At 35.8% G+C, this 24393-nt stretch overlaps 5 protein-coding genes across 5 annotated transcripts; all 5 read left to right on the forward strand.

Moving 5' to 3' along the window:
* The first annotated feature begins 42 nt into the window (after positions 1-42).
* LOC140178360 (protein FAR-RED ELONGATED HYPOCOTYL 3-like) lies at positions 43-1593 on the forward strand. Its single transcript, XM_072215025.1, has 2 exons — positions 43-529; positions 618-1593. Exons 1-2 carry the CDS (start codon positions 178-180, stop codon positions 1457-1459), a joined length of 1194 nt encoding a protein of 397 aa, XP_072071126.1. The 5' UTR covers positions 43-177; the 3' UTR covers positions 1460-1593.
* A 7727-nt stretch (positions 1594-9320) lies between these two features.
* Positions 9321-10079, forward strand: LOC140178741 (uncharacterized). The gene has a single exon (XM_072215975.1). It carries the CDS (start codon positions 9321-9323, stop codon positions 10077-10079), a length of 759 nt encoding a protein of 252 aa, XP_072072076.1.
* Positions 10080-10400: 321 nt separating this feature from the next.
* LOC140172982 (toll/interleukin-1 receptor-like protein) lies at positions 10401-10895 on the forward strand. Its single transcript, XM_072215976.1, has one exon. The coding sequence runs from the start codon at positions 10401-10403 to the stop codon at positions 10893-10895; it is 495 nt and encodes a 164-aa protein (XP_072072077.1).
* Positions 10896-12226: 1331 nt separating this feature from the next.
* On the forward strand, positions 12227-15888 carry LOC140173076 (TMV resistance protein N-like). Its single transcript, XM_072215977.1, has 3 exons — positions 12227-12376; positions 14691-15812; positions 15862-15888. The coding sequence occupies exons 1-3, from the start codon at positions 12227-12229 to the stop codon at positions 15886-15888; spliced, it is 1299 nt and encodes a 432-aa protein (XP_072072078.1).
* A 3270-nt stretch (positions 15889-19158) lies between these two features.
* Positions 19159-24085, forward strand: LOC112744167 (disease resistance protein Roq1-like). The gene is made up of 6 exons (XM_072214991.1): positions 19159-19488; positions 19584-21316; positions 21748-21858; positions 21949-22057; positions 22559-22621; positions 23638-24085. The coding sequence occupies exons 1-2, from the start codon at positions 19297-19299 to the stop codon at positions 20175-20177; spliced, it is 786 nt and encodes a 261-aa protein (XP_072071092.1). The 5' UTR covers positions 19159-19296; the 3' UTR covers positions 20178-21316; positions 21748-21858; positions 21949-22057; positions 22559-22621; positions 23638-24085.
* Positions 24086-24393: the final 308 nt, after the last annotated feature.

The following is a 24393-nucleotide window of genomic DNA, read 5'->3' on the forward strand; positions in this document are numbered from 1 at the left end:
ATGGTTGGTTCTTGTTATAATTTTTTAAGTGAATTTTACTATGTGAATTGTGAAATAATGATTGGACATTAGGTGATTTTTACATGTTGAAGACCCGGTTTTCATCCGGTTTTTACCCGATTTTCACCTGGCCCGAAGATGCATAGGTTTCATCGGGTTTAAAGTCGGGTTAGGGTCATGAAATTAGGCTCGGTCTATATTTCGGGCCGGGTCTGGGTCAGGCCAAACCCGGTGTGGCCCGGCCCATGTATACCCCTAGGAGGAAATGCTCCGAAAGGGTTTCTCACCAATCAATGCGCATCAATGAAAAGGGCTTTAGAGGCCTGTATGCCAACAACAATTCACCGTTGGTGTATTTGGCACATCATGAAGAAGATTCCAAGCAAATTAAACAGGTACAAGGGACATGCAGAAATCGAACAAGAAATGGGCCAAGTTGTTTGGAACTCTCATAGCAAAGACTCATTTGATAGGAATTGGAATGATTTTCTGCTGAATTTTGGTCTTGTGGACAACAAGTGGCTTTCAGGTAATGTTTGTTTAAAATATGCAGCAGAGGTGTAAATTGCATGTTTTTTGGGGTGTATTCATAGTGTATGTTTGGGTGTATTCTGCAGATCTCTATGAAGACCGTCATATATGGGTTCCAATCTATCTGGATCTCCACTTCTGGGCAGGGATGAGAAGCACACAAAGGAGCGAGAGCATGCATTCATTTTTTAACAAGTTTATTACCCGGAACAGCTCGCTTATTCAATTCGTCAAACAATACGATAATTGCCTCGGAAGCAGGGAGCAAGCAGAGAGAGAATCAGATGCTGCAGATTTCCATACGGTCATACCGTGTGCAACCAAATCCTCTGTTGAAGCTCAGTTTCAAGATGTGTACACTCATCAAAAGTTTAGGGAAGTGCAAGCACAATTCAGAGGAAAGGTGAATTGTATCACTAGATTAATGAATTCCGCTCTAGGCTATTCAGTATACGAAGTCGGAGAACAAGTTTCCAGCTCAATATTCAACAAGTTTGTGGTTACTTACGACTCAGTAGTAGCTGAGGTAAAATGCCAATGCTTATTATTCGAGTTGAGAGGGATACTGTGCCGTCACGCACTAAGCGTGTTAAGCTTTGAACGAGTAAGCCAAGTGTCACCGAGATATATACTGGAACGATGGAGCAAGAAGGTAAAGAGGCGACACACACACATCAAAAGCAGCCATGACGAGCCACTGTTGGAGCCAAGAAGCAAGAGGTTTGACCAATTTGTTTTTCGTTCGCAAAATATTTGTGAATTTGCATCCGAATCTGAGGAGCTGACTGCAATTCTGCACCGTGCGTACGATAACGTAATGGCTGAGATGGAATCATTCAAAGCCAAAAGGAAGGGCACATATTCTTTATCTCACGAAGACGCCAACTTGGAATCCGTTAACGAGCTTCAAAGCCCCCCAAAGATTTGAACAAGAGGACGTCCAAAAAATAGGCTAGGTTCAAAATTGGACAAACAGATTGCAAATGCCACAAAGAAGAAGAAAACAAAAGTTTTAACCGAGGTAAAAGTGATGTTCTTTAAATTTGTGGTGATTGAGTTTATTTTTCTTGTTAATAGTTTAGCTAAAATGTGAGTTTGTTATATTTAGATAAACCTGTTTGATGCTGCATCAGTGGTGTATTCAAATTCCAGCCAATATCAAGGACATGTTATGAATTTATCAGTTCAGGGTACCAGCAGCAGGGGATAACTCTTTGGGTATATAGTTATAGAATATGGGTGTAAAAATACTGTTCGTTTGGGTGTATTTCTGAATTTTCTTGTATTTCACATTTTACATATATATACATATCTATACTTCAGAACCTTATTTTTATGTTATAAAATACTGTTTTTTTTTTACAACGTTTTATGGGTTTTATGTTATAAAATACAATTTGCATATGGATGGTATTAAGTGTTTAAGGTTCAGAGTTTTAGGGATAAAGTATCAGGGGTGATAGATTTCAGGGTGTATAATCAACTTTCTTTGGGTGTAAAAAATGGCAAGTTATGGGTGTATATTTGATTTGATGTTTTCCTTCATATTAAAGTACCTGTAATTCATACATTTTAAATACAGCAGACAGAGTTTAATTATTGAAAGAAATTTCACAATAAACTGTATTATAATTGTCAAATATTTACAACATGTCTTCGATTTGTTACAACATGTCTTCCATTTGTCATACATTTACATTAAGCAGTGTCAACATCCTGAGAATTTATCTGACAATATGGACTCAATAACAACGAGGATGGCTTGGACAGTCTGATTGCATTACTTCCCCTAATGGCTTCATCTTTGTCTAAATTCATGTCATGAAATAGAATCCGGAAAGCATATTCTACCCTAAAGTGGTCCACCTCGTCCTACAGTAAAAAAGAATATTCTGTTTAATCAACCATGTTAATTGAGTAATGTAATACAGAGTTATTTAGTTTTAAACATATTTACCTGAGTCCAATTGTCCCACTCATACTTCCGCCTCTTATGGTTTGCGGGCTCAAATATCTCAAGCCACTTCATTACATAGATAGCACAGTCATAGCTGAAAACAGAATACACCCAAACTTGATAAAAAACATACACCCAACTTAATAAACAACATACACCCAACTTAATAAACAACATATAGGAAATTTTAATTTTCAAATTGAAAGATTTATACCTTGTCTTTTGGCCCGAGATGTGAAGGTATGGTGCTACAATTTCCCTGTCCTTGTCCTTTGATTTCAGTGGTGCCCCCAGCATATACTTTAATTCGTGAAATTACGTATCCCTTAAAATACAAAACAAAATTTCAATAAAAGGATACACCCAAAGGAGTTAACAGTTACACCTTATATTAAACAGAAACACACCCAACTATATATATATACAGAATATAGAACCAACTTACAACAAATGTATTCAGCGCAGTTCTCTCATCGGAAGGAGATTTTGTGTGATATGGGTCGACTATATAAAATTTCCTCTTTCTTGTATCAGTGAACCATAACCACCGATGTTGTGAATGGCAAACAAGTGCAAATATCTAAAATATGTTCAGATTGAACACTGTTTTAGTTTATTTGGCACATAAGTAAAAAATGGTAATGAGTAGTTTTAGAAATGAAAACTCACATAACGATGTGATTTTAATTTTTGAAGGTCCAAGAAGGGTATGAACATTGGGTAGTCTTCCACCCTGAATGGCTTGTTGTTTTTAGGCTGTAAGAATACGCCGTCTGGATGATTTGAAAGGGCCATGTTCTGCAAAAATTGAGAACAACCAAATAAATACAGAAAATACACCTAAATGAATAAACAGAATACACCCAATGAAAGAAAAAAAATACACCCAAAGATATGAAGAAAATACACCCAAAATTCGTTGAAGCAACCCTTACCACAATATCAGGGGGGAGACAGTATACTTCTTCTTGAAACCTTGGAATATTTTGTTGGTTTATGATAAAGCACATGACAGTGACAATCTAGAAAAAGATGCCGAAATCAATTTTACATCAATCAGGATTGTAGTTAATTTTGGTGATAAAAAACTTAATGTTGTTGTAATATTACCTCAGCTTCTATATGCGATTTAGGCGCGAGTGATGCAAGGTGGAATTTTCACAGAGTGTATATATCTTGGGCTTGGAGTTTACAGACGTCGTCAAACTCATTAGTTCGCCCATTTGAGTAGGTCTTCACTCGTATAGCCCAGTGGTAGCATTTCTGTTTCATGTCAGTAGTATTTAAATTCGGCCTGACAGGAGTTTCAAACTCCTCGAAACTCTCTGCCCCACTCTCCTTTGGAATCGGCGGACTTTTTTCTTTTTTTGTCACCCCACCACTTGCAATTTTATGTACCAGATCCTCTAACTGTTCCAGCAGTTTTGGGGTTTCTGGAGTTTTTGCCCTTTGTTCATCTTGCGTTGACGGTCCCTCCTGCGTTGTTGTTTCTTCTTGGCTGGAATCAGTAAAGCCAAGGCTGAATGATGGCATCAGATCTTTTTTAGGAACGTACAATGCTGTCCGTGCCATCATCATCAACGCAGCAGCGTCTTTTGGGGCTGGATTACTGCGTGATCATATATAACATATTATAACAATAAGAATATACGGATGATAACCGAAACATTGATTTTACTCTGATGAACTTACGTTTTAGATGGAGCTGGGGGAAGTGTGGGTGTGCTTTCTTTAAGTTGTTGGGGGGTTTCAGGAGTACTGCACGGCACATAAAATTAATCATGACATAAAAAAAACTATTCAGGGGCAATATACACCCAAAGGGTAACCCAATATACACCCGTACATTGATTTTACTCTAATGAACTTACATTTTAGATGGAGTTGGGGGAAGTGTGGCTATGCTTTCTTCAAGTTGTTGGGGGGGGGGGGGGTTCAGGAGTGCTGCACGGCACATAAAATTAATCATAACGAAAAAAAACTATTCAGGGGCAATATACACCAAAAATGTAAGCCAATATACACCCAAAGTGTAACCCAATATACACCCATACTGTAATAAAATATACACCCAATACTATTTCTTACGTTATTCTAGGTCCTTCAATTTGTAGCAGAGGGGTTGGTTCATATTCTGTCTCAGGTGTTTCTTCAAATTCCGGAACAGTTGTTGTTTGGGACACTGGCAGACAAACTTGAATCGGAACTCTAAACAAGAAGAAAAATGAAAGGTTAACAATGCTTTTGAAAATAAAAAGGTTATAAGGTTGAAATATTCTTGAAAAACTCACATTGCAAGCCCTTCGGACGGTGTCTCTTTCCTCACAACCATCATATTTGAATCAGCCGGCTCACTGGCTGACTCTTCAACGAGACTCAACCTAAAATACACCCAAACGAAGTCAAAAATACACCCGAACAATTTAAAAGAAAGACAGGCTTTGCTTTTTTGAGAACTTACATACTTGCAGTTTTTGCTTTTTTTTTTCCTGCCTTTTTTTTCTCGAATAAAACAATAAAGGGCTTTTTTTCTAAAAAAAAATATATACAGAATTAGAAGTAGAAGTTAATAAAAGAACAAAGGTAATGGTTATTTTGAAAGAGAAATTACATGCTCTCAGCTGGTCTGTTTACGCTACTTTGTTCTGTGTCCTTGAGAGGAAGGATCATTACTTCCCAAGTTTACGTCCGGCATTCTAAACAGAGTTCATGTTATTTAGACAAAATATCATACAGTTAAATCATTATAACAAGATTTTATCAAATAAAGCTTCTTACGTTTCAGAGGAGACATAGTGACCTTCCGTCGATGGCAGGTCAGCTTCCTTCTCCCTGCGAAACAAGAAACAATTATTAGCAAAGAAAACACCCTAAAATCTGAAATATACACCCCAACAAGACATACCCCTGTGCAGCAGAATTTTCATTGTTTTCCCTTAACAATTCATCTAGATCTTCACTTCCTATTTCATATCTGTCACTACATTCATAAAAGATGTTAACAAAAATAATCTTGATGATAGACGGTAATACAACTTACAAAGTACTGTACCCATGATAGGATTGATCTTCTTCAGGAGATGAATGCTTAACAACAACCTTTTTCTTTTTGGATTGTGTTTTGGGTGAAAAAAACAAGTATGAATCAGAAATAAAAAATTAATTTTATCACAAAATATTATCGAAAGAAGTGCTTACTTTTTTGGTGTTCTTTGTGTCTTTTTCTTTCTTTTTTTTTTTTTTGCTTCTTCACCGATGATGATTCTTCACTTCTATAAGTTAATAAGAGACACTTCTGTTAATACATGAAATCTTGATAATAAATAAAGCCAAAAGAAAGGAGTAATAATTCAAGAACATTACTCATCAGTTGATTCAAATTCTGAATTAGAATCCTCTTGACTCTTCTTTCTTTTTTTGGAGTCCATTCTGGAAGGCAAACAATCATTATTTAAAACATACTAAAGATATAAAATACACCCAAATGAATGCACAAGATACACCCAACTGAATGTACAATATACATTCAACACAATAAACAAAATAAACCCAACTTAATAAACAACATACACCCAACTATATAAACAAAATACACCCAAATGGTTCAACAAAATACACCGAACTTGATGAAGAAAATACACCCAAGTATGGTACTTACTTTTTTCCTTTTTTACTGGGTTGTTTTCTTGGTGAATCCTCTGAGTCTTCTTGAGTCTCAGACTCAGAGGTAGAACTGTCACTATCAGTTGTTTCCGTCTCCGAAGACGATGTTGAACTTGCCTTCCTTTTTTTGTTTTTTTTATTTCTTTTTTTTCTTTTTTCTCTATTTTTTTCATTTTTTCTCTTGTTTGTGCCATCTTTACAATCCCCTGAAACATTAGAAATTTTAGTTAGCAGCATTCAGGTAAATAAAATACACCCAACATATTATGTTCACTTACCATATTTTCCTCTATTTCCGCACTCATTCTTTCGATCAACTGCTCCTTACTCCAGTTGGCAATCCATGGTTTTGGAGGTCTTTCTGCCCTCTTCTTGTCTTTATTTTTAGAAAGATGAAAGTAAATTATCATCGGGGCAAAGAGGCAGCCATCAATTGCCTTTTTCTTTTTCTCCTTATAATCGGTTATGCCCTTGATGATAAAACTCAAAACATGCCCTCCCCAGTTTCGCTCTGTTATGGTGTCCATCTCAAAAATTGGGGCCAGGTGCACAGGTGAGATTTTGTTTATTGTCGTTGGTAAAAGGAAGTCATCTGTATATAGAGGATGAAAATCCTCTTGAATATTAGGCGATCCTCTTCGTTACCAACGCCAATATCCATCATCTCATCTGTAAGATTTTTCAGGGTCTTACCCTGGAATCTTCTAAAAATTTCTTTATCATCCTCAGAAAGTTTCTTATAATTGACTTTTTGAGGAAATAGATCTCCTACAAAAAGGATAACAACAGAGTATGAAAATCAGTTCAAATACACCCAAGCATCAACATAAATACACCCAATCATCAGTTAATATACACCTATAATTTTTAGCGAGTTACCTGATGCATTGATGCCAAGCGCATCACCTATTGTTTTTAGTTTTATTTTAAAAGAACCGTATCCGGTTTCCAGTATGTTCTCCCCTAATTTGAAGTTGTTAGCCAATTCCCTTAATAGTTGGTGATGCACCCTTAGTGCTGGGATGTGCATCAAGCCACCGAATCCCAAATCCCTCACAATCGTTTTCTTCTTCTCACTCATGTTTATGAATTTCTCACTTAGTAAATGTGTTGCACATTTAAGGTCTTTGGTTTGCTGTAAACAAAAACAAAATTATAGTCAGATATATTTCTATTATATAAAACTGATTTCATCTAAGACATATATTTGTTCTTACATTTTTTCCAGCTTGATTTCTCGCTGCCATTTTTTCTGAAATAAAAAATACACCCATAGATATCAGTAAGATACACCCATAGATATGAGTCAGATACACCCATAGATATCAGTAAGATACACCCATAGATATGATTCAGATACACCCATATATATCAGTCAGATATCACTCAAACATGCATTAATATACAATGTCAAGCAACATTACAAGGTCAAGCAACATTACAAGGTCAAGCAATATACACCCATGGACAAGCAAATATAAGAACAGTTGCAACTGCTGACTATTACAATATATCAGTTCAGAAATATACACTCAACAATTTATGCCATATATACCCAACAGATTACTCCATATACACCCACCAAACTACGGAATATACCCCCAAAAATCAGTTACCAGAATAACTACAACAACAAGAACAGTAACAATTAGAAGAACTAAGAAGAATAGTGTAACATAGAACCAAGAATAACAGTAAAACCTAGAACAAGTAGAACATTATAAACTGTAAAATGAGACGTAGAACAAGAAGAACAGTAAAACGTACAACAACGTAGAAGAACAGTAAAACCTAGTTCTTCTATTTCGAAATGTGAAAAATATACAGGATGACTAAAATAGTAACGTAATGTACCTTCAGTATTATAACTTCATTTTTTCTGGTGATTCTCGATCGAGAGTTCTATGTTGTGTTGATGGAATTTTCGAATGTTAGCGACGAGTTGTATATCTTCGCTTTCGAATGTTGCTTGAAAATGGAACGGTTGTGTTTTCTTTGAATGGCTTTGAGAAGTGGAAGAGTGCGCCATTAAGGAGCGGTTTACGCAAAGTGCAACTGTTTGAGTAGAGCGCGTGTAAATGACGCTCCATTCAATGTTATTCACTGCGCGTGTTGAAGGTTTGTAGGCTGGGGGCTTGTATCACTTGTAAGGCCTTTTTGGTTATATGTGTAGCAGGCCCCTTTATTTTTTTGCTGATTTAGAAATAATAGTTAATTTGACAAGATTTAAGTAGTTGATTCTAAAATTTTGCCAAGTAAGCGATGCTGCTGACATAACGTTAATAATAAAAAAAAAAGCTTAAAAATAATGTGGGTAAACTTATGTATCTACTTTTATATATTAAGAATAGATTTTATCAATATCATCATCTTTCAGGTACCCATTCATTATTTAACAATAATATAATAAATTGCTATTAAATATAAAAAATTAAAAATAAGAAACATTAATTGTGAAAAGTCCAACCTTATTCCGATTAATTGTGATCGGATGTGGGTCCGGAGGATGTGTCGGTTGTTGGGGTGCAAGGAGGCATCACTGCCAGTAAGATATTTGGGTATTCCCCTGGGAGCAAATCCGAGGCTGGTAAAGACATGGAAACCGGTGATTGACAAGGTTGAAGACAAGCTCAGTTTGTGGAAAGCAAAGACTCTTAACAAAGCAGGAAAGCTGGTCCTGATTAAGTCGGTTCTTAATAGCTTGCCCATCTACTACCTCAGCCTATATAAGATGCCGAAGACGGTGGCGGAAAAGCTGATTTCCCTACAACGCCGATTCTTGTGGAGTACAGAGGATGGGAGGCACGGGGTACCGCTTGTGAAGTGGGAAATAGTTATGGCTCCGAAGCAAGTAGGTGGTTTGGGAGTTGGGGATGCGGTGATTCGAAATACAGCTCTGTTGTTCAAGTGGTGGTGGAGGTTCTCAAAAGAAGATTGTCCTTTATGGAAGAAAGTTGTTTGCTCCTGCAACAGCATGAATCCCACTGTGATGCTGCAAGGCCAGCCGGCGCCCATAAGAGGGGGTCCTTGGCGGGATATATGCCAACTACAAATTAGTGAGTTGCAGTTGCGAGAAAAGATGATCAGCGGGTTGTCTATGGAGCTCGGTAATGGCAGAACAATCTGATTCTGGGAGGATAGCTGGTTGCCGTCTGGGGTGTTGAAAGATATGTTTCCTAGACTATTCTCGGTCTCGACCTTGCAAGGATCCGTTATAGGGGATTGTGGGTTTTGGGATGGGCTAGAGTGGATTTGGAGTTTTCAGTGGAGGAGAGAGTTGTTCCAATGGGAGTTGGATTTAGTTCACCAGCTTCATGAGATGCTACAATCGGTCAAGCCCACCAATGAAAAAGAGGATGGCGTGGTATGGAAATTTGATAAAACAGAAGTTTACTCAACGGCTTCCTTTGGGAAGGTTTTGCATGCGGAAGTACTACCAGAGGAAATCACTAGCTATAGCTTCACTCGTACTGTTTGGAAAGGTCTGGTACCTCCGAGGGTTGAGCTGCTTACTTGGTTTGTCTTAGTTGGAAGGGTGAATACTAAGGATCGACTATGTAGATTCCGGGTTATTCCTCAGCAGGATAATAGGTGTGTGCTATGCGATAAGGCTGAGGAAACTGTTTTTCATTTGTTCCTTGAGTGCGAGACCACATGGAAGGTGTGGTGTGCTTGGCTGCGGGCCTTGGGACGACAGTGGAGCCTTCCAGGTACACTAAAGGATCACTTTGAAAGCTGGACGAAGCTATCTGTAAGGAAGGTAGACAGAAAGAGGTGGTTCCTTGGGTTCTTTGCGGTTATTTGGACAACCTGGCTAGAAAGGAATGGTAGGCTCTTCAGAGATCATACTTCCAGCATGGAGGACATCATAAACAGGTCGTTTAGGTACTCTGAGGAATGGAGTGGTGTTGACCCATTTGGTTGTTGATAGCAATGCAGAAGAGGATTAGGAGTTGGTTTCTCGACTTTGCTATTTATTGTATCTCATTTAATTGCTCCACTCTATGTGTTGAGCTCCCTTTGATTTAAAAAAAAAAGAAACAAACAAACTTCTCTTTGACTCGGGTCTTCATTGCATAGTGTCTCTCTCCTTCATTATTCCCACAGAGCAGCGTCCACCTCACTTTCCTTTCTCTCTTGCACACAACTTTTTTAAGTGATCTCGTTAACTCTCTGAATCAGTCTTCAACCAAACACAACCCTTGGATCTTCTGTGCACATAGAATTCAATTCTTGAAGCTTCTAACAGATGGCATCCAAGTCCTCTTCTGGTTCAATTCCACCACCACCAAGAGCATGCACCTATCACGTGTTCTTGAGTTTCAGGGGTGAAGATGCTCGCGGACGATTCACTAGCCATCTCTATGACGCCCTCAACAGAAAGGGAATCACAACCTACAGAGATGATAACAATCTTCGCAAGGGTAATGTTATTTCAGATGAACTCCTCAAAGCAATTGAAGAGTCTATGTTTGCAATCATAGTTCTGTCACCAAACTACGCTTCATCCACATGGTGCTTGGATGAGCTCTGCAAGATCCTTGATTGCAAGAACAAGCTGGGGCTACAAATGGTGACAGTGTTCTACGGTGTGGAACCTTCTGTTGTGAGGCACCAAATAGGAACCTTTCAGAAAGCTTTCAAGAAGCACAAAAAGAGACACGACCGTGAGAAGGTTCAAAGATGGAGGGAAGCGTTAAAACAAGTTGCTGATTATTCTGGATGGACCTCAAAAAATCAGTAAGCTAACTAATCATTAACTTACGCTTGTTATTACTACAATTTATCTGCTATACACCGTTCAAACTTTTATTTCCATACCCATGTAAACAAAACTGCAGTCAATATTATACATCCCACTTTTAACAAATAACGTAGAAACGTAGATATGGTTTGGGAAAATTTAGTAAGAGCTTGTTAGAGTAATACATTAAATCAATTTCTAAAAGTAATTTTAGTTGAATATTTTAATTCTTAGAAAATATTAATTATCAAATTTGCTTTTCTATTTTTTTTTCTATTAGACAAATCAATTAATAGATTTTTAAAAAAATTAAATATTTGAATTAAAGTTTATAGTAATATATGGAATACGTTCTTTTCATCTTCAATGTAGATACAATCACACTATAAACGAATCACTATAAAATTTAATTCAGATGTAATAATTGAATAATAATTATAGTTCGTTATTTTAATCTACCACAATTTCTTTTCCTGAATTACATATGAAATATAGCTCTCGTAATAGAATTAATTAGCTAATAATAGAATAAGAAAAATATTTAGGAGACATTGTTTTAGAGCCATAACTTGCTTTTTTGGATGTTTATTTAATTCATTTATTTTCTTATTTTATATTTTTTAATTATTATTAAAATAAATATAAATCTTAAATATAACAAATATATAATTATAAATAATATATGTATATATATGTAATTATAAATATTAATATAAATAAAATAATTTTGTACTATTATCCCTTCAGCATTACTCCAAAATAATATGATAACACCATGGAATCAATCACGATAGAATGATGTTGAAAATGAATGCTAAAAATATATATTTCATTGTCCTTTTCTCCCCATTAATAGGCATAACTATATATCAAGAGTTATTAATTTTATGATGATTTTTATCTATTCTTAATATATAAAAGTAGGTACATAGGTTTATCCACATTACTTCTAAATTATTTCTCCTCTTTTACTAATGCCATGTCAGCACCATCGCTTACTTGGCAAAATTTTAGAATACACCATTCAAATCTTTGCCAAATCAATTTTTATTTTCAAAAAAAAAAAAAAACACAAAAAACAACTAAAAAACACAATAAAAATCAATAACTTAACTTTTTCCAAATCAATCCTTATTTCTAAAACAACAAAAACACAAATTAACATTTACCCAAAAAAAAAAAGCTTTGAAAACTAAAGAGCTTATTACCTTTCTCATACTTTTCGAAACCCTCTTCCTCTTGGCACCTCTCCGTACCAAGATCCTATTTCCTCCATCCTCTTTCGGTTCCATGAGCCATTGTTTTTTCCTCAAAACAAATTGTCCATCACGATGTCTATCTCCGACGGAGCTGCATTGCATAAATTGCAGAAACCAGGGCAAACTCCATTCCTCCTGTTGCGATTTTTCTGTCGGAGCTCGATTCTGGGTCTCAGACCAACATCACCATTCAGCGGCGCCAACGTAGGAAATTCGTCCCAAGTATCTTCCTAAAGATTTTTAACTTTGCCGTTTACTTTTCTTATTCTATTGTTCAATATCATTTTCAATAGCCCTATTTATTTGTTATAAATAATAACATTTTAATTGTGAACTCATTGCAAGTAGCACAAGTTTATGTATTCCTCTTTTTTAAATGGTTCTGTCCAACAGTCACAACCAAAATTAGGTTTACCCACGTTACTTCTAAGTTATTTCTCTTCTTCTACTAACGCCATGTCAGCACTATCATTTACTTGGCAGAATTTTAGAATCCACCACTCAAATCTTGCCAAATCTATCTATCTATTTATAATTTATCTATTCATAATATATAAAAGCTGATACTAACTTTCTCCACAATGAGTTTAAGCCATCTTTTCTTTACTAATAATGCCACATCAACAATTCTAATGACTTGGCAAAAGATAAAAATCAACCAATCACTATTTAGTAAAATATTTTAAAAAAATTAAAATAAAAAACTCTTATCTATTATTATTCAAGTACTAATTAAATGAAATAAACATACATTAAAAGTGTCATAATAATAATTATTATAAAAAATTTCAGTTACAAATATTCAAATTCTATAACTTATACATATTAAGACTCTTACTACTCTTCATTTCTTAATCTCTTATACTAATTGTCAAAAATTTCTTAAATTTAATTTAACATTTTTATAATATATAAAAGCTTATACTAACTTTCTCCACAATGAGTTTAAGCCATCTTTTCTTTGCTAATGATGTTACATCAACAATTCTAATGACTTGGCAAAAGATAAAAATCAACCAATCACTATTTAGTAAAATATTTTTAAAAAATTAAAACAAAAAATTCTTATCTATTATTATTCAATTGAAACATCAAGTACTAATTAAATACAACAAACATACATTAAAAGTGTCATAATAATAATTATTATAAAAAATTTCAGTTACAAATATTCAAATTCTACAACTTATACATATTAAGACTCTTACTACTCTTCATTTCTTAATCACTCATACTAATTTTTATAATATATAAAAGCTCATAGTAACTTTCTCCACAATAAGTTTAAGCCATCTTTTCTTTGTTAATACTAACTTTTTTCACAATGAGTTTAAGCCATATTTTCTTTGCTAATGATGCCACATCAACAATTCTAATGACTTGGCAAATGATGAAAATCAATCAATCACTATTTAGTAAAATATTTTAAAAAAATTAAAACAAAAAACTCTTATCTATTATTATTCAAGTACTAATTAAATGCAATAAACATACATTAAAAGTGTCATAATAATAATTACTATAAAAAAATTCAGTTACAAATATTCAAATTCTACAACTTATACATATTAAGACTTTTATTATTCTTCATTTCTTAATCTCTCGTACTAATTGTCAAAAATTTCTTAAATTTAATTTAACCTTTTTATAATATATAAAAGCTGATACTAACTTTCTCTACAATGAGTTTAAGCCATCTTTTCTTTGCTAATGATGACACATCTGCAATTCTAATGACTTGACAAAAGATGAAAATCAGTCAATCACTATTTAGTAAAATATTTTAAAAAAATTAAAAAAAAAAAACTCTTATCTATTATTATTCAATTGAAACATCAAGTACTAATTAAATGCAATAAACATACATTAAAAGTGTCATAATAATAATTATTATAAAAAATTTCAGTTACAAATATTCAAATTCTACAACTTATACATAATAAGACTCTTACTATTCATTTCTTAATCTCTCATACTAATTGTCAAAAAATTTTTAAATTTAATTTAACATTTTTATATGTTTTTCATTCTCATTCATTCATTTTTTAATTATTTACAAACAAACAAAAAAACGCAAAAAAACAAAGTATAGCAATTAATGCAAATCGAAAAATGAAAATCCAGTTTTATATAACTCTAATATAAATAATCTATGTCTTTTTTAAAAAAATAAATTCAAAATATATTTATAATATGTTCTCTAAAATATTTTTAATATAAAATTTATTAAAATCTATTTATAATATAAGTAATCTACCTCTCTGCGCATTGTGCGGTCTCACTCTAGTATAACTTGAAATTCTTTCGTAGAATACGGTTTGACTAATAATAATTCAATTAATCAGGTATTAAATATTTTTTTTATAAAAATCTATATCGAATGAATAAATTATCTGGAAAATACATATAGCTTAATGCAAATGAATTGTTTTTGTAAACTTCTGTTGTACTTGTTTTGTTTTGTATTGTTTTTCTTTCTCTTATTACAATTTTTTTAAATAAAATTTGTTGCTTTATTTTACTTATGTATTGGTAGACTTACAAAGAAATTCTCTTCGATCTCCTGAATAGGGACGAGGCAGCACTTGTCGAGAATATTGCTCAACATATATTTGAAATATTGATTCCCAAGTTGCCATCGTCAATGAAAAATCTTGTGGGGATTGAATCAAGAGTGAAACAAGTGATTTGCCGAATAGGCCTTGGATTGAATGATGTTCGCTATATAAACATATGGGGAATGGGTGGCATAGGTAAGACAACTATTGCTAGAGTAGTCTTTGAAACTATTCGAAGTATATTTGAAGTTGCTTGCTTTCTTGCTGACGTAAGGGAGCAATGTGAGAAAAAAGATATTGTCCACATACAAAGGCAACTTCTTGATCAAACGCGTATTAATTCAGCTACTGTTTTTAGCGAGTATGATGGGAGAACAATAATTCAAAACTCTTTACGTCTCAAAAAGGTACTTCTTGTTCTTGATGATGTAAATCAAGAAAAACAATTAGAGAATTTGGCTGGGGAGCAAGCTTGGTTTGGTCCTGGAAGCAGAATAATAATTACAACTAGAGACGTTGAGGTGCTAAAGGAACTGCATGAAACTTGGAAAGTTAAGGGGTTAGTGGATAGTGAAGCCTTTAATCTCTTTTGTCTGAAAGCTTTTAAACAACCAGAACCTGCAGAAGGGTTTTTGGATTTGTTCCAAGAAGTGATCAAGTACAGTGGTGGTCTTCCATTGGCACTTAAAGTATTGGGTTCCTATCTTAATGGTAGACCTATTGCGGTTTGGCATAGTGCTATTGAGAAGATAAAGAAGTCTTCACATTCTGACATTATTGATGTATTAAAAATAAGCTATGATGGTTTAGATTCTATGGAAAATGATATTTTTCTAGATATTGCTTGTTTCTTTAAAGGACGGAAGAAAGGTTATGTAACAAAGATATTAGATGGATGTGGTCATCATGCTGTAATTGGCATTGATGTTTTGATTAATAGAGCATTGGTCACTATAGATAAATATGATGAATTGGGGATGCATGATCTGCTTGAAGAAATGGGCAAACTTATTGTAATTCAAGAATCTCCAAATGATGCTAGTAAGCGTAGCAGATTGTGGTGGTGTGAGGATGTTGATTCTGTACTTACTCAAAAGAAGGTAAGTTGGTTTTTTTTCTCAACTATAAGATGCATAAAATTAAAATAAGAATTTGGCAATGTATTTAACATTCTAACTAAAAATTATTTTTTGCTATTATGGTTATCTCAATCAAACTCCGCCTATGTTACACTTGCGGTACATAGCCGGTCCCAAGCCCGGATAAAGGAGGAGGGTTGTGTTAGGTCTTCGGCAACCAACATAAAAATATAGCCGAACCCCCATGACATGAATCAAAGACATTATTGCGCTAAAGCTAGGTCGTTGCCCGGAAGCAACGCGCCGTATGGCTCGAGTACGGTGTCGAAGCAAGAGCCGCTGCATCGGTGCCCGGATGTAGTGTTAAATGAGCAAGGGTTCTCGCGTTTTCGTGAACGGACGAGGGTAAATAAGCTAGTTCACAAAGGAAAAGGTAAAGGTCGAAGCGACAGAAGGTTGAGATTTGGGACATGGAACATAGGCACTCTAACAGGAAAGTCCATGGAGGTGGTGGACACCATGACAAGGAGGAAGATTAACATTATGTGCCTACAAGAAACGAAATGGGTTGGTGCAAAGGCTAGGGAGTTGGATACTTCTGGTTTCAAACTTTGGTATACAGGAAAGGTGAAGAATAGGAATGGGGTTGGAATAATTGTGGATAAGCAGTGGAAGAAAGACGTAGTGGATGTCAAGAGGGTGGGAGATCGGATCATCTCTATCAAACTTGTGGTGGAGGGAGGTGCTTTCCATGTGATTAGCGCCTATGCACCGCAAGTGGGTTCGGACGAACAACACAAGATAAGCTTTTGGGAGGATCTAGAGAGTTTGGTTCAAGGCATACCTTTGGGAGATAAGATTTTCTTAGGAGGAGATTTAAATGGCCATGTTGGGAGAGAAGTGACTGGATATGGGAGTATTCACGGAGGCCATGGTTTCGGGGTGATCAATGCCGAGGGTAAAACTATTTTGGACTTTTCCTCAACTTTTGATCTTCTCATCGCAAATACATGTTTTAAAAAGAGAGACGAACATCTTATAACCTATAAGAGTGGCATGACAAGCTCTCAAATCGACTTCTTCTTGTTGAGGAGAGTCGACCGGAAATTTTGCATTAACTGTAAAATTATCCCGGGAGAGAGTTTGACAACACAACATAGGGTGCTCGTCCTGGATTTTCGCGTTGAGCAAAAGTTGAGGAAAAGACATCATACGAAGAACCCAAGGACGAGGTGGTGGCGGATGAAAGGGGAGGAACAAAGAAGCTTCCTAAGACGGGTAGGAGAAGAGGCAAAGTGGGATGGGAATGGAAGCGCGGAAGAGATGTGGAGGGAGATGGCAGAAGTTATTAGAAGAACAGCAAAAGAAAGTTTTGGTGAATCTAAAGGAATAGGACCAAGAGACAAGGAGTCCTGGTGGTGGAATGCGAGTATACAAGAAAAGATAAAGATAAAAAGGGAATGCTTTAAAGAGTGGTCTTTATGCCGCAATGTAGATAACTGGGAAAAATATAAGGCGGCTAAGAAAGAGACAAAAGTGGCTGTAAGTGAAGCAAGAACAAGAGCATATGAGGGTCTTTACCAGTCTTTGGACACGAAAGAAGGAGAAAAAGGTATATATAGAATCGCAAAGAGTCGGGAAAGAAGAACGAGAGATTTGGATCAGGTTAAGTGCATAAAGGATAAGGATAGAGAGGTGTTGGCTCAAGAGGAGAAGATTAATGAAAGGTGGAAGAGCTACTTCTACGAGTTATTTAATGAGGGACAGAAGACTCTTCCGAGCCTTGGTCGATTATGCACAAGGGAAGAAGATCAAAACTTTAACTACTATCGAAGGATTCGAGACTTCGAGGTAAAAGAGGCTCTAAAGCAGATGAAAAATGGCAGGGCAGTAGGACCTGATAATATCCCGATTGAGGTTTGGAAGGGTCTTGGAGGAAAAGGCATCAACTGGTTAACCAAGCTTTTTAATGAGATTTTAAGGTCAAAGAAGATGCCTGATGAGTGGAGAAAGAGCACCTTGGTACCTATCTACAAGAATAAGGGGGATATACAAAGTTGCGGAAACTATAGAGGGATTAAGCTTATGAGTCATACTATGAAGTTATGGGAAAGGGTGATAGAACGGAGGTTGAGAAAAGAGACACAAGTAACAGAGAACCAATTTGGATTTATGCCAGGCAGATCTACCACTGAAGCGATATACCTATTAAGAAGGATGATGGAGAGGTATCGTAGTAATAAAAGGGATCTACACATGGTGTTTATTGATTTGGAAAAAGCGTATGATAGGGTACCAAGGGAGGTTTTATGGAAGGTTTTAGAAAAGAGGAGAGTAAGGATCGCATATATTCGGGCAATTAAAGACATGTATGAGGGGGCCACAACTAGTGTGAAGACTCAAGGTGGTGTGACAGAGGAATTCCCTATTGGTATAGGATTACACCAGGGATCATCCTTAAGTCCATACCTTTTCACATTAGTCTTGGAAGTACTCACAGAGCACATCCAAGAACCCGTGCCATGGTGCATGCTTTTTGCCGATGATATCGTCCTTATGGGAGAGTCAAGGGAAGACCTAAATAAGAAGTTGGAGTTATGGAGAGAAGCTCTAGAAGTGTATGGTCTGCGCATAAGCCGTAGCAAGACGGAATATATGGAATGTAAGTTCAGTCTGAGAAGGGAAAACTCCAATATAGAGGTGAAGATTGGAGAAAACATCCTGCGAAAAGTTAAAAGTTTTAAGTATCTTGGGTGCATCATACAGGATAATGGAGAGATTGAACAGGATGTAAATCATAGGATCCAAGCAGGTTGGTCAAAATGGCGGAGTGCATCTGGTTTTATATGCGACAAAAAAGTGCCTTTAAAACTTAAAGGTAAATTCTATCGCACCGCTATAAGACCGGCTATGCTGTATGGTACGGAGTGTTGGGCGGCTAAAGGGGAGCACGAACATAAGTTGAGTGTGGCAGAGATGAAGATGTTGAGATGGATGAGTGGTCATACGCGATTGGATAAAATAAGGAATGAAGATATAAGGGAGAGAGTTGGAGTAGCACCCATTGTGGAAAAGATGGTTGAATCGCGTCTCAGGTGGTTTGGACATGTGGGAAGAAGACCGATAGAACATCTAGTCAGGAGGGTGGATGAGATGGAAGATGGACAAAAGGCGAAAGGCAGAGGAAGACCTAAGAAGACCATCCATGAGGTGGTCAAACGAGATCTACATGTAAACGGTCTCTTTGTAGACATGATACATGACAGAGCACAATGGCGTCGTTTGATTCATGTAGCCGACCCCACTTAGTGGGACAAGGCTTTGTTATTGTTTGTTTGTTTGTTTGTTGTATGGTTATCTCAATCAGTATAGTTTTTTCATCGATTTTTTTATTTGTTTATTTATTTATGTGTATGTGTAGGAAACTGAAGCAATTCATAGCATCGTTCTACATAAGGTGTATAGGGAAACTGAAGGAAAATGGAGAGATTTATCTTTCTCAAATATGTGCAAGCTAAAGCTTCTCGTTTTAGATTTCGTGGAAGCTCCCATTCTCTGCGATATTCCTAGTACATTAAAGGTTTTGCACTGGAAATGTTGTCCAATGGAAACTCTGCCCTTTACAGATCAACACTATGAACTTGTTGAAATCCATCTGCCTGATAGCAAAATTGTACAGTTATGGGATGGAAAGAAGGTAGACCTGCTCATCAAGAGCTCTATAAAATTTTATTACATTAACATTTCCAGCAAAACTAGTAACCATGTGATATTCCTTTTATGTTTTTTCAGGTTCTTAAAAAGTTAGAGCTCTTGAATTTGTCTTGCTGCTACAAGCTGAAGGAAACGCCAGATCTTTCTGGAGCTCCCGTTCTTAAAATACTTAATCTTGAGCATTGTAGGGAGCTGAATTATGTTCACCCGTCGCTCGCACTCCACAAAAGCCTTGTTGAATTGAATTTAACGGGATGTTATAGTATTGAAACACTTGCAGATAAATTGGAGATGTGTTCACTCGAGACACTAGGTCTAGACTGTTGCACTCGTTTGAGAAGACTGCCAGAATTTGGGGAATGCATGAAACAGTTATCGATTCTTATTCTGACATATACAGATATAGAAGAGGTACCCACGACGCTTGGAAATTTGGCTGGCGTGTCTGAGTTGGACTTAACTGGATGTGACAAGCTTACTAGTCTACCCTTAACTGGATGTTTCCTAAAGAAGTTGGAGCTACATGGATTCGTCGAGCTTAGTTGTCTTCCACACGAAGCTCCTAGGTTAGAGTCCCTCACAGTCACAGCTTATTATGATGAGTTTGACAGCCCAAATATTGTTGGATTTTTTGCGTTCTCTCTCTTGCCTGAGCCTGACCTCTTTGAGTAGCCTGAAATTAGAAGGATGTTTTAGCACATCTAAAGAGTCGACCCTTTACTGCGATCTTGGCCACTTAGCGCAGTTGACGAATTTGGATTTATCGGATAACTGTTTTATAAGAGTTCCAATAAGTATCCATCAACTTCCCAGACTTACATGTCTAAAGCTATCTTTTTGCGATGAATTGGAGGTTTTACCAGAGCTTCCATCAAGTCTACGAGAATTACACGCACAGGGTTGTGATTCACTAGATGCATCAAATGTTGATGATGTTATATCAAAGGCGTGTTGTGGCTTTGCAGAATCAGCTAGCCAAGATCGTGAAGATGTCTTGCAAATGTTGATCACGGGGGAGGAAATTCCAGGATGGTTTGAGCATCAGGAAGAAGATGAGGGAGTATCAGTCTCATTCCCACTTAATTGCCCTTCAACTGAAATGGTCGCACTTGCTCTCTGTTTCCTATTTGAACGTACCAAAGGTTACAGAACATTCACATTCTATCCTTCTGTGATCTGCAACGGGAAAGAATTCATCAACGCGAGTTTATACGTGGTGGATAGTTCAGATTCTTTGCTCATTGTGTGCGTGAACGGTTACTATTTTAGTAAGCTGTTATGCCAACACAATCGCTTCCAATTGTTATTTCCAGATGATTACTATTCTGATATCCGAGTACAGAGATGTGGAGCACGTTGGGTGTGCAAGCAAGACATTCAAGATTTCAGGAAAACAAAATCCCAAACAGGGAAAAGAAAAAGAAACTCTTGAATGGAACATGGACATGAGGTCACATTCTTCAACTTCTAGGAATAAGATGTTGGTGGTTGGCCCTCCACTGTGTGACGAAGAGGAAAAGCATGGTGCCACAGCAGAGGGTGCTATTGGCGGTTTGGCATCTCGCAAAAGCTCTGACCCACCTGAACTCTTACTTCTCTTCCCTTTGCATTCCCCACAGCACTTGGTTCTCATACTTGATAAGCCTTTAATATGCTGTTTCTTTTCTTAAAACGGCTGCATTTTTCAATTTTAGACCTCTTCCCTTCCAACTATGTCAAGGTCCAGCTTCAGACAAAAGAATACACATTGGTCCAGCTTGAATTGTATCAAAGGATTTGTCAGTGCACGTGCCTCTCTAATTTTGATTTGGGTATCCTTCTTTATTTTGACAACTTCTAATCTTATGGTTGTTGAGAATGAATTGTGGTCTTAATATTGGTTAGGATTTTCCTTTCATAATTATGGTATGAATGATACAAAAATAAAATTTCCATTTTGTGAAATTACTAAAACATATGTTGATGTTGATGTCATAATCATAAATGTACCATGGCAGTTACTCGTAAATTACAAATTCAGATAGAAGTATGGGATATAGGTATCTTATAAAGTAGAGATTTGGGCAATATATTTTTCTGAAAGATAAGATACATTGACCGAAAGACATGGATTTATTGTCAATTCAAGCTGATAAATGTGATCAATTACCTTTATAAAGTCTCATGCATTGGAGGAATCATTGCATTTTTTCCTCCTTTTCTGTAACTTCTTTTCTAATAAAACATCATGTGACATTTTCAGGAAAATGAGATATAAATTCAAAATATGTATGATGAAGTTCTATGAAGGGTTAATGCAGATAATTAACTGAATTGCTGAAGCCAATTTATGTCCTGGTGCAATAACTAGACAGTTAAGTGCTGAAGCTTGGATAGCTATATTCTAATATTTCTTTGATTAGTTTCTTTGCTGTTTACTAATGACATTATTTTGTATTATCAGCTTCAAATTACAGAGGCAGTTGGATACTTACTTTCTCCTTGCTCACATGGGCTCTGTCAAGCTTAAAGAATGGATGTTTGTCCTGCTTACTCTGTTAAGAAGTTCTAAGGTATGCTTGGATTCATTGACATGATTGCAACAGCCACAGTGTTAAAATAAATGGTAAAAATGTAATAGATGATGAAAAATAGAATCCTTAATCATTTCATTATATAATATGAGGTGACAACAGCAATAACACTGACATGATATAATTATGTTAACTATGTCGAACTGGTACAAGGCTAGCCAAATGGCATTGCTATTAGACTCCTAACATGAGAATAGTTCCAATGTCTCAGCAATTAGCGCCGTCATTTCCCTCTTATCTTTGGTTCTACATTATTGTTAAATGATTTTTATAACATGCTTGGAATTAATCGTGCAAATCAGAGAGGACATTTTTAAGCACACACAGCAATAAGCCAGTAATCATTGCATTTCTTCACTGTCATTGCGATTTTCCTTTTGTAAAGGGAGTCATTTAAACATGTATTTGACATCTTTTTAATTCCATTCTGGCAAAGGTTCACTTTGTTGGCAAGTGCATTCTTCTGATGAGATTTTACAGGTGCTTTTTGACTGGTTCAGACATGATGTTCGGCTGTGAAAAGCATGCAGCACCACGCTGCAGGTATATGTAATCTAGATTACTGTTGAAATTATAGCATGTCAGTTTGTACACTAAATTATAACTAATATAGCATATAACTATTATTCCTGCCTATTATGTGTGCACTACAGTTACATCCTATATTTGGGGACGTTGTTGTCAAATGGAAATGTATTTACTTTGTATAGAAATGATTACTTGCAGCAATGATTTTTGGGTTTATATATTATTAGCTAGAGATTAGGAGCTAATGTTTGTTGGATAGTCAATTTATCTTTTCATAAACAGAATCAACAAAATCATTTTCCACTTCAGCTAGCTGAGACCTCACTAATTTTATTTTTTTGGCTGAACATTAGTGTTTTGAACCATTGGCATTAGTATGCTTTTACGTATTCCATGAAATAAGCACATTGTAGTGGCTTTGTTATATTTGATGTTTTTTGTATCCTTTTTCTTGGAAGGCATATTCAATTCTGAACAACTGAAACCATTATTTTGAGTGAAAAAAGGTTAATTATAAACAGTTTCAGTAAACAACTGTAGTAGAAAGTATAAACAAAGGCACATATGGGGCACCATTATTTATCTGTGGAAGATAAGCAGCCAAAATAAAGATGCATTCATGAATTGTGTCTGTGATTATGGTAATTTCTTCTACTCTACATCTCTACTTTTCTGTAAAACAAATACAATTTAAAAAAAAAATGAAAATTGGAAAAGAAAAAGAAAAACCTAAAGAGTGTCTTAATTTTTTATTGTCTTGTGTGATAATATGCTCAAACGCCTAAGACTATTTTTATCCCTTTTATTTTTAATTATTTTTCCTCATATTTGATTTCTCATTTGAAGAGTACCACATATTTTTACGGTTCATAAATCTTTTGCTATTTTATAAAAAGGGTTCACTTTCTTGACCTGTGCATTCTGCTTTAGCTCTTTTTCCAATATTACAGATTCTCTCTTACTTTTTCCCTCACAATGTGCATTCTCATGAACAAAATATATAATTAGTTCCTGCTATCTGTCCATTGTAGACTCATTCAAGATTTATTGGAAGGGAAAACTTTTGCAATGATGGAAGATATATGAGGGTGAATGCAGACTTCATCTTTGCTCGATATACATATGTTTTCTTGCTGACAAAGTTATATGTTCGAGTGGTTTTCTTCACCTTGATCTGCTTGAAAGATCTGATGGGTTCTATTTCAAACATATGGACCATGCATCACTTTATATTTGATTGTGGCGACAATTAAACATTGTTTATGTTCTGGTTAACCATGGTTTTCATCACAAGTCATTTTTCTGGTGCTAATCTCATGAATATGCCATAGTTTGGGCGGCCAGACAAGTGCATATATTTTTGAGGTGTCGATTATGCTCTTCACTTTTCCATCCAAATTTTGTAATTTTTTTTTTCATGCTGATTTTGTAAAATATGAACAGACCCATTTGTATATAATATATTGGTTATGCCCCTGATATGTCAGCATTCATAGTGAAATTTATTGCTTATGCAAAACCACTACGTATTTATACTGGTCCATTTCCTGTTTATGAGTGCTAGAGTTAAGATGCACCTTAGCTCAGTCCTTTTGAATTGGAAGACCGTTTCACTTAGTGATCTAATCTCTAAAGAGGCATCCCTTCTTTTATCTGTTTTGGCTCTATTGTGTTTTTGTGATAGATTCCCAATTCATAAATAAAAGGAGGGGGGGCTGACTTGGTTTGTTAATTATTGTGATCAATTCTTTGTAACTTGTAAGGAGTAACTCAGTTAAATTTACTGT

This window comes from Arachis hypogaea, chromosome 14 (genome assembly GCF_003086295.3).
Source record: "Arachis hypogaea cultivar Tifrunner chromosome 14, arahy.Tifrunner.gnm2.J5K5, whole genome shotgun sequence".
Classification (NCBI taxonomy): Eukaryota; Viridiplantae; Streptophyta; class Magnoliopsida; order Fabales; family Fabaceae; genus Arachis; species Arachis hypogaea.

Coding starts and splice junctions, on each gene's coding strand:
- LOC140178360 (XM_072215025.1), top strand. CDS start 178: ATGAAATTAGGCTCGGTCTATATTTCGGGCCGGGTCTGGGTCAGGCCA. Junction 530..617: donor GGACAACAAGTGGCTTTCAG/GTAATGTTTGTT, acceptor TGTATTCTGCAG/ATCTCTATGAAGACCGTCAT.
- LOC140178741 (XM_072215975.1), top strand. CDS start 9,321: ATGTTTCCTAGACTATTCTCGGTCTCGACCTTGCAAGGATCCGTTATA.
- LOC140172982 (XM_072215976.1), top strand. CDS start 10,401: ATGGCATCCAAGTCCTCTTCTGGTTCAATTCCACCACCACCAAGAGCA.
- LOC140173076 (XM_072215977.1), top strand. CDS start 12,227: ATGTCTATCTCCGACGGAGCTGCATTGCATAAATTGCAGAAACCAGGG. Junction 12,377..14,690: donor ACGTAGGAAATTCGTCCCAA/GTATCTTCCTAA, acceptor ATGTATTGGTAG/ACTTACAAAGAAATTCTCTT. Junction 15,813..15,861: donor CTGTACTTACTCAAAAGAAG/GTAAGTTGGTTT, acceptor AATTAAAATAAG/AATTTGGCAATGTATTTAAC.
- LOC112744167 (XM_072214991.1), top strand. CDS start 19,297: ATGTGCAAGCTAAAGCTTCTCGTTTTAGATTTCGTGGAAGCTCCCATT. Junction 19,489..19,583: donor AGTTATGGGATGGAAAGAAG/GTAGACCTGCTC, acceptor ATGTTTTTTCAG/GTTCTTAAAAAGTTAGAGCT.